The sequence below is a fragment of the Paralichthys olivaceus genome, chromosome 6, assembly GCF_024713975.1.
Source record: "Paralichthys olivaceus isolate ysfri-2021 chromosome 6, ASM2471397v2, whole genome shotgun sequence".
NCBI classification, from domain to species: domain Eukaryota; kingdom Metazoa; phylum Chordata; class Actinopteri; order Pleuronectiformes; family Paralichthyidae; genus Paralichthys; species Paralichthys olivaceus.
The window spans coordinates 27346816-27361815 of record NC_091098.1 but is presented as its reverse complement, the minus strand read 5'-3'; the positions used below and the strand labels follow the sequence as shown (position 1 = coordinate 27361815).

Sequence of the window (15000 nt, the reverse complement as noted above, 5' to 3'; positions counted from 1 at the left end):
AGACAGAGAGACAGACAGACAGAGAGAGAGACAGAGAGACAGACAGACAGACAGACAGACAGACAGACAGACACGTGTGACAGTGTAAATCCTCCCTAACAAAGACAGAGTTAATCTTTCGGCCTCGTCTCTGGCGGCTGACGGCTTCACCCTGGATTTTAATGGGATTAGTGTGTAAACCTGCAGAGTTCGGCCAAAACACAGCAGGGAGACAAGAAAAACAACCGCTGGACGCTGGAGTCGTCTTCACCCGTCAACCAGAGACAGACACAGAGGACCAGAGACAAATGTGATTCTTGTCCTTTTACAGTTGTTCGACTCCTTCAACCAAACGAATGTCTGAGTAAATGTCAGAGACAACTTGACCTGTAGCTGAAAGTTCAGGTGAAACTTCTTCACGGCTCCTTGCTACAGGAAGTCTTCCTGCACTACATCCTGTCCTCCTTGTGGCTGCAGACTGTGTCGTACCGTGTCTTTAGTACTTCATATGTTGTGAGCTGGATCGTGGAGGTGATGGTGACGCACTGTGTCCTCGAGGGACGGAGACAGAACTAGTTACTTCTGGATTCAAAACAACAAGATGGCGCTGGACAAATGTCCAAACTCTGTGGTTGTTGGGCGGAGCTACAGATAGAGCGAGCAAAGAGACACGTCCATGAAACCGTAACTGTCCACATGGTTGTCCAATCAATTCGTCCACTAGAGGGCAGCGGTCCAGTCAGCTCCCAGCTGCAGAAACATCGTACAGACGCCTGCAGTCTCTCTACACTGCCCCCTAACGGCCTCCTGTGGTACTGCTCCGTTTCGTATATGTGTCCGTGAGCTTTTAGAAGACGAGGACAAATACAGATGAGACAACTCGGAGAACGGACAGAAGAGTCCGTCTGTCTCTGTGTCCAGTGTTGAGATGTATAAACATGGTGGACGAGACGTGTTGGTCTGGACGAGGCCTCAGTCATCGGAGGTCATGTGGTCCACTGCTCTGCTGTGTGTGTGTGTGTGTGTGTGTGTGTGTGTGTGTGTGTGTGTGTGTTGCTTTGCTCTGGACTGTGCTGATAACACGTCTGTGGATTGTGGTTTAAAAGGTTTATGTTTTTCCAGCTTTCACCTTTTTCACTATCACATCCATTCATTCACTGAATCTCTCTCTCTCTCTCTCCCTCTCTCCCTCTCTTTCTCACACACACACACACACACTCTCTCTTTACTTCACACCCTCCCTCCCTCGTGCGTCCTCTAACTCTCTGGCTCTCCGTCCTTCTTTCCTTCCCTCGGCTCCGCTCAAGCTTTTGAGGAAACGAACTTTCAATGGAGCGTTTCAAACCAAATTCACTGTTTCCTGGTTTGAATCAGGATCCGAGGACCTGCAGCTTCCTGACGACACATTACTCACAGGAGCCTTCACTTAAAATGCAATTACACACACACGCACACGCACACACACACACACACACACACACACACACACACACACACACAAGCACAATTATTTTCCAATGTGGTGGAGATAGAAATGATCAGATTTTACTGTGCAGTTAAATGTGTGTTAGATTTGAGATCTGCTGTTACTCTGGACACAGACACGACAGTAAATCACGCCTGTGTCCGGAGTCTGTGTCTCGTCGTGACGGCAGCGTCGGGCCTCGTGCACGCTGTCAGGTGTGTTTAGATTGAACCTCCCGTCCTCTGTCCGTGTCGGAGCAGACGGACGCTGCAGACGGGGTTCGACGAGTGTTTGTAATATCTCTGCAGTTAGGAGACGTGTCTGTACTTTCACGTCAGCTTGCATGTGTTCGCTCACACGCTCCTTCTCCCCTCGACGTGTCATTTCCAACACACAGACCGTCTCTGTCGTGAATGTGATTCGATTTCAAAACACTGAGATGATATAAATCCTCGTTTCCTCACACGCTGCTTCCATCAAGACAAATATACACGATGTGCAGAGTTGAGATGAAAATGATGCTGAAACGACAAACTGTATAAAATCCAACAACCTGCTTCGTGCAGGTTAAAACTAATTCTACGTTTCTGCACAAATATCTTCCGAACCACAATGAGTGAAAATGACACCGAGCTATTTTAACGACTGTGCAGTTCACATTTCATGAGTTGTGATTGAACGTCTCCTCAGTGTGAGAGCAGGTACATGTTTATACTGCGTTCACTCTGCCACGGGAATGAATGGTGCTTTAACTAAATACACATGAATCAGGATCATATCTGGTTTCACTCTGGTTTACCGTGGGATTCGATGGATTTCAGAATAAAACACTTCTTCAGTCTGTTGACCCTGATCCACTGACTCTGACTCAGTCGATGACGTGGTGTTGATAACACGGAGCTTTAATAAGTAACGAGTGTGTGGAGGCCTGTCATTAACTCACACATTAACACAAAGTCACAATCACAACGCTGCAGTCGTCCGTTCTGTTGCCTCTCGGTAAAATTTGTCAACCAGGGTTCTGTAGCAGCAGCGTCCTGGACTCATCGACCTGAGGTCTGATGACAGACGACGTCCGTCACAACAGAAACTACATGAAAATAAGATTCTTATTTGATCTGCTCCTGAAGTGAACGAGTTCTTCTTCAGCTCGTCTTCAGTCAAACTCCATCAAACGTGGAAACACAACCTCCTCCTTCCACCTGACGTCTTGAAGCTCGCTGCTCAACCAGAAACATGTAAATAAACAGGTCAGCTGACGATGAGGTGTCGATGATCAACGTGTTAATAAAGTTCACATGTGGCTGCTGCAGTTTGTTCTGTTCACTTTGCTGCGTCACCTCCAGGTCAGGTTCAGAGCCCAGAGAGCTGAGGCCACATCTGGCTGAACAATTAGCACAGCTGGTGTGTGTGTGTGTGTGTGTGTGTGTGTGTGTGTGTGTGTGTGTGTGTGTGTCACTGAGGTGTTGGAACAATAACTAAAGAAACGGAGGAAGGAGCCGTCGAGGCGGAGCTGAGCTGCTGTCGGAGCTAAAGGAACCATCATCTCTTCACTACAGTCAGAAAACGGACTCTCTGTGTTTCACCTTCATTTCATTTCTATAATTAAAACTTATCGTATTCAGGGTTGAGACAAAAATCACCATCGCACCTTCAGCTCGTACAGAACGAGCTCGAACACCAGAGGACCAGATCACATGGTGCTTCACTGAGTTCAGGGCGGATTTAGAAACGTCACTGATGACCTGTAAATCATTTCATGGCTCAGGGTCAAACGTCCCCTTCGTCTGCTCCAAAGGTTCAACAGTAATAAGATATAACACAAATCAAACTCTTCATCCTGAAGACGAGCAGAGTCTCATTTCAACAGAGGGAAAGAAAACTGTTTTTCACCTCTACTGAGACTGAGCTTGTAATTTGTGACTCACAGATAAAACAATGATTAACCTCGATGGGAAAAGTAATTAGTTTGAGTGGAATCTTTCAAACCATTTAAAATGCTCATCACATCTAATCCCTGTCTGGAAACTGGAATTCAAACAGGATTTAAATGTGTGGTTCAGGTATTTTAAACAGTCAGAGGTTTGTGGTTTCTCAAGAAGAAGAATTCTTAAATAACCACGTCACTTGACTCATGCGATGTGAGTTACATACATGTGCGTGTGTGTAATATATACATGTATGGAGTAACTGGTCCGTGCATCGTGCCTGCAGGTGTTTGACTGATGGGAACGATCGGGACAAGGAATTTAAAATAAATCCCTCCTGGTCTCATCAGGAGATTCTCAGTCTGGTCTGTGTCAGAGAGAAGGAATGTGGAGCTGCGAGCTGGAGTCTGATCTGAAACCTCACATCACCCTGGACTGTATCGGACGTTGTGAGATCCAGCAGGTGTTGTAGCAGGTCTGCAGAGAAACTCAACGAACGCCTGAAAACTCAGACCTTCAAGTTTTCAACTACAAACAACAAACAGCCTCTGAGTCAGATTCTTTTTCTAAACAAGTTCACACAAAAAGAAATTAGTCCGATTAATCTGGTTTTATGTTTTCATATTATTCGCGATGATTCAGAATTTGCTATTGTTCTAATTAGATGTTTGACTAACGCTCACCAGGCCCATTAAATCAACCACATCACACACTCAATAATAATAATAATAATTAATCTCAGTCCTCTGGTTTCATCATCATTCATGAGAAGAGCCTTCAAACGAAGTAAAAACCACTTCCTGGATCCAAACCAGAAAGTAATGAGTTCTTCTCTGGATCAAATCCACCAAGTCTAAAACGGATGAAGTGATCCTTCTCCTCCAGATTTAATATTGTTGGTGAGGAAACTGAGAAAACCAAAGTAAATGAAACAGAGAAAACAAAAAGTGAAGTGTCAGATAAAAACAACAGTATCTATTCCTCTTTATCGTACTTCAATGTTTTACAAATATTTGTACACGACCCGCTGAGACGCTCACTCCCACGTTAACATCTGAAAACACTAACGACTGTCAATCACACACAGTTTAAACGTCCCGCAGGACGTCAGGGGTCACAGGGTCACACCTCCCGTCAGCAGCTCATCAGCCTCCGCTCTACATCACACTCTCCGACCGTCTCCCACACCTCCGTCTACATCCCTCCTTCACTCCCAAGGTCCCAGATCAGTCATTTGCAACAACACGGAACGAGCTGCATCACAGGCTTAGAGACGACAAGTCTGAGCGAGTGTGTGTGAGTGTGTGATCAACTGCACACACACACACACACACACACACACACACACCTGCTTATGTACTTGTAGAATCCACATATACATCAGTCACAGCGACACACATATTATTAAAATAATCACACACTGCTCACTTCCACTTTTCATGAGAGACCTACACTTATCTGTAAATTCTCACACAGACACACACACAGACACACACACACACACACAGACACACACACACAGGCTCCATCTTGTCTTTCTTGCCTCAACAATATAATTAATTTATATAAGTCACACACACTCCCCCTGTTTCTTCCTCCTCTGTCTGACTCCAGCGTCTCGTTTCATCCTTTCTCTTAGTTTGTGGTTAAATCAGTCGACTTCATCTGACTCTGCTCTTATTGATACGTTTCATGAACATTAGTGAAAAAGCTTCTAACTTATGAATATCACACAGCTTCACGGGTTCGTATGTGATCCAGAGACATGTCATGGAATTCAGCTGAAGTGTTTGAATAATAAATCTTGATCTCTGCAGGTATGTTGTTGTGGATGAGGCAGAGACACAGCCAAGAAACACTGATCCTCAAATAACAAGAAGCACAGCCTGAGGCTAGGAATGTGTGTGTGTGTGTGTGTGTGTGTGTGTCTGTGTGTGTGTCTGTGTGTGTGTGTGTGTGTGTGTGTGTGTGTGTCTGTGTGTGTGTGTGTGTGTGTGTGTGTGTGTGTGTGTGTGTGTGTGTGTGTGTGTGTGTGTAGGCCTATTAATATCATAAATCATTTTTATGTTACTATGAAGTAAGATCTGCCCTCATTATGATGCACACACACACACACACACACACACACACATAAATCCAGTCAAAACACAGTCAGCCACAACTTTATGAATCATAATAGTAAAGTCTGATTCAGTGACTGTGTGTGTGTGTGTGTGTGTGTGTGTGTGTGTGTGTGTGTGTGTAGGTCTTCTGAAGGTCACCTACCTGTAGGGGTCGTTGGGGTCCTTAGAGTTGCAGGCCTCAGCGTGTCCGTTACACACACAGCGTCCTCCGATGCTGATGTCTTTGATGCTGTAGTAATACTGAACAACACATTTGCATTTGAAACGTTGGACTTCAGGGATCATTCAACATTTTTGGAAAAATAAAAACTTCACATGAGACCTGAAGAGCAAAAGTGAACATGGAGCCATGAGCGACTCGACGGCCGAGAGCTGAAGCTCGTTACTTAACACGCAGCTTCTTTCTTACCCGTGGATGTAGAAGGATCAAGTGTTGATGCTAAGCTAGGCTACACACTGCCGTTCTTAAGTGTCGTAACTTTCCCCTTTAATCTAGTTGAAGTTCTGGTTATGTTTAAAAAATCTGAATCTGTGACTCGACTCATTCACAACATGAACTTGTTTGTTTTATTTCTGCAGTTGTAGAAAAAGAGGCGTCTACATTATAAATAAAACAAAAAGGTTTTTAGTGGAAAATGTTGATCGGGAGTTTAACATAATGAATTTAAATCAGAAAATAAACAACACATCAATGAAAAGTGTGCAAATAATAGAGTAATAGTTCATGTGATCATCGGCTGGAAGGGTTTTCTCTCACCCTGCGGGTGACGGTGGGGTCACGGAGAGCTTTGCCCATCAGGTGTCCCAGCAGCGTGTTGGTTCTCAGGAAGCGGAGTCGGATGTTTGTGGCCTTGGTGAACTCCCTCAGCACCGGAGAGTAGGAGAAGTTCATGGCGCCGGGACGACCGTTCACCAAGGACACCACGATCTGAGGAGAGGAGGACGTTATCAGCTGCCGGACAGATGTGGGACCAGAAACATTACAGCCTGGGAAAGTCCAGTGAGAGTCGGAGCCATGATAACGAACCAATCAGGCAAAAAAGATTCACGATATCAACACACAGACACACAAACACACAAACACACACTGAGGAATCACGCCCACCTCTCCGTTCTCCAGTGGGACGATCCGCGAGTATTCGGTGGTGCAGACGATGTCGTCATCATTGTTGATCCTTTCGATGGTTCTCTGTCCGAAACGTTCGATACAGTCTCTCTTAGAGGCTACACACACACACACACACACACACACACACACACACACACACACACACACACAGGTGTAGACGAGATGATTAGAGGAGGGTCTGTGATCGGTGCAGCTCTAACACACAATCTTCAGCTGCTGCTTCACAAACTCTGCTCTTAACACAAACTGCTGACAACACAACTCTGATTCCAAATATAACTCATCCCACAATAAACTTCTACTGAATGAAAACTTTTAAGAATGACTTCATCCAAAGACTCAGATGAACAGCGGAGTTGTCTCCAGACTGAGGTCACCGTGACCTTCGTCCACTGAAGACATTCCCTGAAGTCTTCCTTGAGATGTCACGTTCAAGAACACATGTCCTCACTTCTTCTGGGCGTCTCTGAGAGCATTTGTTGCAGATGTGGAAAAGATTCTCTTGAGGCGTCGTGAAGAAAACACAGAAAGAAAGAGTCACTGTGACCTTTGACCTTCCAAATCTAATCAGCTAATCCGTGCATCTAAGTCAACATTTGAACCAATGTTGAGACGGTTCCCTCGAGTGGTTCTTGAGATATCGTGTTCACAAGGACCAACGGACAACGTGGAAACTTAACGCCTCCGGCCACCGGGTGTCGCCGGCGTGGAGACATGAAAATAAAAAATCAGGACGGCCTCGATTTGAGAGGATAAGAGACCAAATGAAAAGTCTGTGGCTGAGACTTTAACTTTATTCTGCATCTGAACAGGACAGTTTATTCATCACTCATCTACTTACTGTTCTTAATATTTAATAAGTAATCGTTAATGAGACGGACACTGGTCCATTGATCCAATCAGAGCAGACAGCTAACATTAGGCCCCGCCTCCTGCAGCAGGACGCCACAGAGACTCATTGTGTTACAGGAAACACTCAGCAAGTGCTTTTACTTTGAAACTGAAGGTTGATTGATAGACAAAGTTCCAATGTGTACACCAGTGTGTGTCTCTGTGTGTGTGTGTGTGTGTGCGTGTTTTGTTCTTCGAGCTGCGACCTGTTGGCGGAACATGTCTGGAATTTCCCAGCAGCCCACCTGGATTGACAGCCGCCATATACACTCAGCTGGCAGCTCTATGATGTAATGATGTCCCGCCTCTGACCTGACCAACAAACCAATGAGGCGGCTTCCCTCGGGGGAGGAGGGGGAATCAGACTGAACTCTGGGGGAGGTCACAGGAAAACATGAAGCGATGCTGATGGAATCTGACTTGGTCGTCACAACCTGACATCTGGAGTGTCGGTGTACTGAGCATGTACAGTACAGGTAAATAAACACGTATGTGCTTCTACTTACAGGCAAAGTACTGCCAGGGCTGGTAGGTCTGACCCGAGTCGGTGGATCGCTCCAGAACCCAGAGGTCCGGACGAGGAGAGTTGGCGAACTTTATCAGCACGTAGGCCACGTGGAAGAGCTGCAGGAAACATGAAGAAGAAGAAATTCACGTGATTAAAAATAACTTTAACTCAGTGTCACTGAGTCGAGCTCAAAACTCCTCCAACAGATCTTTGACATCTGGATCCGTGAATCATTCTACAGGAAGTCCGTGGACGGCTCCATGTCCTGACCCATAATGCAACAAACCAATGAACAGACACATGGACAGAGGTACAAACATCAGCTTCTGCATTTCTGGGATTTACATTGAATTTGGATTTGAGAAAATACAAAAGACCAAAAGCAAAGTAAAGGATAAAGAGAGAAAAGAAAAGAATTGGTTTGGGACAAGAAAAGGAAATTGAGGGAAGGGGGGGGGGAAGAAAAGACAGGAAATCAAATCAAAGCCGTTCTGCGATCGAGGTGAAACGGAAACGCGAGCATCAGTTTCTAATAAAACCACTCGACCTCAACAGCCGAGGTGTGAAACTGATCCTCTCTGAGGAGACGTCAGAACCAGCGACACGGACTCTGATCCGTCCGGTGACACGTGAGGTCACGAGCCAGAGAAGCTCCTGACGCTGATGAGCAACAGATGCTCCTTCATCACATCATCGTTTCAGGCCGTCTGCACTCGCTTCTCTTTCGCTTGTCATCCCTCGTTCATTTCCTGAAAGATGCTGGAACTGCTCTCATGGGCAGAGAGGGAGGGAGGGAGGGAGGGAGGGGGAGAGAGAGAGAGCAGTGTGTGTGTGTGTGTGTGTGTTTAGGTGCATTAGCCAGGTGACAGTCACCACCCGTGCAGGATGCACAAAGACATAAAGCTAACACACCCAGAGGGGTTGAGGAGTTTGACTGACTTGTTTCACAGATAAAAAGAATTCAGGAGCTGAAGCACAGGAAACATGATCTGCAGTTAGAGCGCGAGCAGAGACTCTTCGAGTGTGAGCGCAGGGTTTAGAGAGAAAGCTTTAGTAAAGCTGCTTTCAGACGCTGAACTCCTGAGATGCTCCACAGTGTCTCCTGAGGACGTCCTCTCACATGAAGAGAAGAAGAACAGCTGCACACACACACACACACACACACACACACCTAGAAAAACTACTCCATCACTGTGGAATGCCAAAAGTTTGGATTGACAGAGGAGGAGGATGGAGGGATGGAGGAGGAGGAGGAGGAGGAGGAGGAGGAGGAGGAGGAGAGGAACGTGTCAGGTTTTATCTGTTGACAGATAAAACTCGATTTCCTTCCATCTCCTGCTGAACAACTGAAGTGACTGAAGTTTGAGTTTTCAAGTCTTAAACAAAGTTTACACCATTTTCAATCGATTCAAAATATGTTAAACTATATATTAGACTCATGAAACAACAAATAAAGACTTAACTGGAGACACTGTGTATTTAAACATAATGTGTGTGTGTGTGTGTGTGTGTGTGTGTGTGTGTGTGTGTGTGTGTGTGTGTGTGTGTGTGTGTGTGATCTGAAGGACAGGAAGCAGAGAGCGAGGCCTCGTCCCTCAGGGGCCAAACATATTGAAAGAAAAACCCAGAAGCATTCCTGTGATTCCAGGGTTAGAGTGTGACCTGCAGGAGCCACCTGAAGTTCAGAGCTGCTCCTCAGAGGACGTCTCCAACTCAGAGCACACGACTGAACATCGGGGGATCTGCTCCCAAACCCTGATGCACAGTCGTGAAGCTTTTCACTGTGAAAGTTTAATCCCTGAATTACTTTAGATCTTTTCGGCCTCAGTCCTGATGTTTAAATCCTGTTTCGACCACGTAAAGCACTTTCTGTATAAATAAAGTTTATATTCTAAATGTTTTAAATTGTTACAGAAAACAAGAGAAAAGAACATTGATTCAATAAAACATGAATAATATGATGATTATTGATTAATGATCTTTAAAATTATAATTAAAACCACAAACACGTGTAAAACACAGATGTGGTTCACGTCACATGTTCACCTGTCGTCAAATCAATCAGCCGCATTTTGACTTTTAAAAATTAAATCACTCGGAGCGTCTGTCTCCAGCGCTCAGTGGGAACCAGTCTGTCTGTCTCACACACACACACACACACACACACACACACACACACACACACACACACACACACACACACTCCATGGGATTTATGGATTAGCCGCGGCCTCCCAGGTCAGTCTCACCATCAATCAAACCTCTGTTACCATGGCAACAAGTGGCCAGCAACAGGTCAGACCGAGGGGAAGAAGAGGAGAAGATAGAGAGGGTGAGGATAGAGAAAATAAAAAAGAGAGAGAGAGAGAGAGAGAGAGAAACCTAAAGGTCGTCTCTGAAACAGGTGGAAAAACACGAGAGGAAACTAAGACTTTACAACGGGCCCAGGACCAGGACCAGGACCAGGATTAGGACCAGGACCAGGACCAGGATTAGGACCAGGATTAGGACCAGGACCAGGATTAGGACCAGGATTAGGACCAGGATTAGGACCAGGACCAGGATTAGGACCAGGATTAGGACCAGGATTAGGACCAGGACCAGGATTAGGACCAGGACCAGGATTAGGACCAGGATTAGGACCAGGACCAGGATTAGGACCAGGTCCAGGACCAGGACCAGGATTAGGACCAGGACCAGGATTAGGACCAGGTCCAGGACCAGGACACGATGTGAGATTTGTGATGACAGAGGGAGGAGAGGAACAGGAGGATGAATGGAAGCAGGAACAATGAATGCTGAATGAACGTACTGATCACTGTTGCATTCATACATCAGAGGACACAGGTCACGTGACTTTGTTCCGTCTGTTGCAGTAACAGTGAGTTTGTGATTTAAAGGTCGAGACTCAGATGAGAATCTGCGATGAACCTGAGATAACGTCAGAAGAAACTGTTCTCGATGTAGATACATACACATGACCAGTGTCTGAGGAATGCAGGTGTGTGTGTGTGTGTGTGTGTGTGTGTGTGTGCGTGTGTGTGTGCGTGTGCTCGGCTCCTGGCTGGTTTAATAATTGTACACATTCCTTGGTGGCACCACATTCCCTGTGCCTCAGGTAACCATGGAGATAAGACGGGGACAAACAAAGGGACAAAGCCGGTCCATGTTTGGACATGTTCAAACCCTGAGGAGACGCTGAGGACAGTGGACGGATCGGCTTCAAAAGTCAGAGGTTTGCTGGTGGTTTCGATTCAAAGTGTTTTCTGGAGGAAATGCTGAGACGTTTGTAGAATTTATGTCACGGAGCTAAAATGAGTGGATGATAATAAATCCATGAATTCATAAATGAACCAATTCAAAGGTTTTGATCAATAACTCATCATTGTTTGTTTCCAGCCACCAAAAGATAATGAATGGATCATTAACATACATACAGAGCGTCTGAAGACTTTGACTCCGGCTCTGGGAACAATCTCAAATAATTAGTTTACCTGATAGTGATAAATAATATTCTCTTATCGCAGCCCAACACTTTAACTACATAAACTGGAGCACAGCTCACTGAATGTCCGTCGACATTCATTCTGTGTAAGACGAAGCTGTGTTACACTCAAACGCATCATTTCAACAAGATCTCTGTTTTAATCAAACGAACTTTCTTCAGTGTGAACGCACGATAAAGTTCTAACAGCTGGAACCTCACATCTGGATCAGCACCAACGTCTGATCGAGAGGCTCACGCTGAAAACTGGACTCAGTGTGGTTGAGTCAGTGTGGGTTCAACGGGATGAATGACAATTCAAGTAAATCATTTCAAGTGTGTGTGTGTGTGTGTGTGTGTGTGTGTGTGTGTGTGTGTGTGTGTGTGTGTGTGTGTGTGTGTGTTTCAGAGACATTTCTTGACAGTAAAGTCGGCGGAGCAGCAGATTATTGTGGCGTCTGGCTGGTGTCAGGACAGACTCTGGTGAATGTGTCCAGAGGACGAGGAGGAGGTGGAGGAGGTGGAGGAGGTGGAGGAGGTGGATAACAGACGAGGATAAGAGAAGAGTGGCAGCGTTGTGACGAGGAGCTGCAGCTGTATCTGTCAGTGTGGAGGAGATTTAAAGGACCATTCCTGCTGTTTCTATTCACTGTCAGCCCCGAAAACATTTACTCTAAATCACGACGCAGTGAAGCAGCGATTCTCTGTATTAATGACAAATCATGTGATCATCAAGTTAATAGTTCAATTCAACAGAAAAGTAAGAAACCGCGTCAGTGTGATTAAGACGAGTGTTAAAAAGGAAAATAACGAGGTCAGACTTTTTGTCTCATCTCATTTCTTCAGTTTCTTCTGCGTCAATAACAACAATAATTTGAAGCTTGAAGATTCCGCCAAACGATGAAACGTTCAGCAGACGAGACAGAAACAGGACGAGAAGAGTCTGATAATTAACGAGTTGATGTAGAGAGAGTCTTTCTGTTTGAACGGAGACCAAGTGTTTTCACTGTGAACCAACAGAACCAGGTTCAGTTTGATCCAGACCCAGAACATCTGGTCTGAGGAACCGTTCACACCTGAAGCTCAGATTCAGACTGAATTGAATCTGAGCTCCGGACCTCATCACTCAGACCTCGTCACTCAGACCTCATCACTCAGACCTCATCACTCAGACCTCATCACTCAGACCTCGTCACTCAGACCCTTTAAACTTCATATACTGAACTTTATTCTCTCACATGTGATTCGTCTGCTTCAGCAGTAAAATGTCAAATGTCTTTAAATCCTCTCAGTCCACTGAACTGTCCCATTATCTGTCAGTCAGTGTCTCAGTCTGCACAGATCCAGTGGTGCAACAGCTGCTGCGCTCACACACACACACACACACACATCTTTCTTGTACTTGTACTACATTGTGTGTGTGTGTGTGTGTGTGTGTGTGTGTGTGTGTGTGTGTGTGTGTGTGCTCTCCTAGAGAGCGAAGGTCATTCCTCACATTCCAGGTCGATCTCGTTGCACCTCTCTTTCCTTCCTAATCCTCCCTGTAGCCATCTCTCTTCATCTCTCTCTCTCTCTTCATCTCTCTTCATCTCTCTCTCTCTCTTCATCTCTCTCTCTCTCTCCCTCTCTCTCTCTCCTCTCTTTCTCTCTCTCCCTCTCCCTCTCTCACTCTGCACAGATGTATTACCACGATGATGTTCTGTAGCTGACCCGTGGATGGATACAAAGAATCCAAGGACACGAACACAATGAGCTCAAACGAGTTTTATCAACTTCACTGGAAACAAATGAAACTCAAACACAGAGGAGAGCCCGAGAGAAAACTAACCGAGCCCAGTCCAACCCCAACAGGGATTCTGTTGTCCGGGTCCAGACCCGCCATGAGACCTGTGTTTCCCCATCATCAGACATGTGCAGTTTAAAACCCACGTGACCAAACCACAACCAGAACCAGAATATAACTTCAGACGTTTGTCCCAGGACATGTTTGGACCTGCTGGGACCTGGTGGGCTCAGGTCAAGTATCCACCTTCTGTCCATGTGGAACAGCAAGAGAGTGAGAGAGAGAGAGAGAGAGAGAGAGAGAGAGAGAGAGAGAGAGAGAGAGTGAGAGAGAGAGTGAGAGAGAGAGAGAGAGAGAGAGAGAGAGACAGAGAGGCGACAGCGGCTCAGACTGAAACCCCTCCTCCACTGAGTCCTGCACCAACACCACAGAGAGTCTTTGTGAAAACAGCTGGTTGTTATTTCACACGGAGAAAAGATTCACCTGGAACTTCACATTATCTGTAAATGAAACGTGGGACACTTCCAGAGAACTTCTAATAACAGCCTCCGTCTTCTTCCACCTGATGCTTCAGTGTTTCCTGCCCAGAGGCTCCAGATGTGAAGCTTCACAGAGCCGGCTCATACACGCAGCGTTTCTAAAACACTCCAGAAATGTAAAGATGTCTTTATCTCTCTGACATGTCGGAGCAGGAAGAGCTGCAGGTCGAGATACGTCAACGTTCCAGGGACGTCGGGGAGTCGGAAACTCTGACTTCCTGGGATCAGATGGAAAGATGACCGAGATGTCTGATCATCTTCAGAATCACCAAACCAAAAACTTCAAGATGATAAATATAAATAAGATCCATCAGCTGCAGCATCATTCTAAATGTAAGAAAAGAGAAGAGGGTGAAGAGCTGAGAGAGGAGAGGAGGAGAAGAGGGGGGAGATAACGAGGAGAGAAAAGTAGACGTGAAGGAGATAGGAGATAGGAGAAGGAGGAGGAGGAGGAGGAAGAATAGAGGAGATAATAGAAATTGTGTCATGGAAACCTTGTCAGAGGACTGTTCTCAGGGACGTCTTATCAGAACAGAAGGAGAGGAAGGTGAGAGAGAAGACAGAGGAGGGAGGTGGAGGGAGGAGGAGGGAGGAGGAGGGAGGAGGGAGGAGGGAGGAGGGAGGAGGGAGGAGAAGGAGGAGGAGGAGGAGGAAGAATAGAGGAGATAATAGAAATTGTGTCAGAAACCTTGTCAGAGGACTGTTCTCAGGGACGTCTTATCAGAACAGAAGGAGAGGAAGGTGAGAGAGAAGACAGAGGAGGGAGGTGGAGGGAGGAGGAGGTGGAGGGAGGAGGAGGCAGGAGGGAGGAGGAGGGATCCTGTCAATGAGCATCCTCAAAAACAAAAAGCGATGAAGGTGCTGATCCCACAGATCTGTGGCTCTGCACCAAAGGATTGTGGGTCGGCAGGAGGTAAAAACACATTCCACAGAGAATGACCCTCATCACGTCTTCTCCCTCTCCTCCTGCTCCACCTTGGAGAACTGACAGATCCTCGTCTGATGCTTCACTCGAGCGTCGCTCAGTCTCAGACGGTATCATTTGAGGTTAACGACGCTGAGACAATGCAGCAACTTCCACTGGGCTTGAGCTCTAATTAGATTTTTTTTTAAACTTTAATCTTGAAAAGTTGGAAAGTTGAAGATTTACGACCTGAAAACATCGTCATGA

At 46.0% G+C, this 15000-nt stretch overlaps 1 protein-coding gene across 3 annotated transcripts in view; it reads right to left on the bottom strand.

The window, feature by feature from the left end:
• Window positions 1-15000, bottom strand: part of lama5 (laminin, alpha 5) — a 62600-nt gene that overhangs the window by 31035 nt on the left and 16565 nt on the right. For all 3 annotated transcript variants that reach the window (XM_069526407.1, XM_069526408.1, XM_069526409.1), the window contains exons 3-6: window positions 8022-8139; window positions 6601-6719; window positions 6253-6423; window positions 5638-5735 (exon numbers count right to left, since the gene is read on the bottom strand). In XM_069526407.1, coding sequence (XP_069382508.1) covers window positions 5638-5735; window positions 6253-6423; window positions 6601-6719; window positions 8022-8139 — 506 coding nt within the window. The remainder of the gene's footprint in view (window positions 1-5637; window positions 5736-6252; window positions 6424-6600; window positions 6720-8021; window positions 8140-15000) is intronic.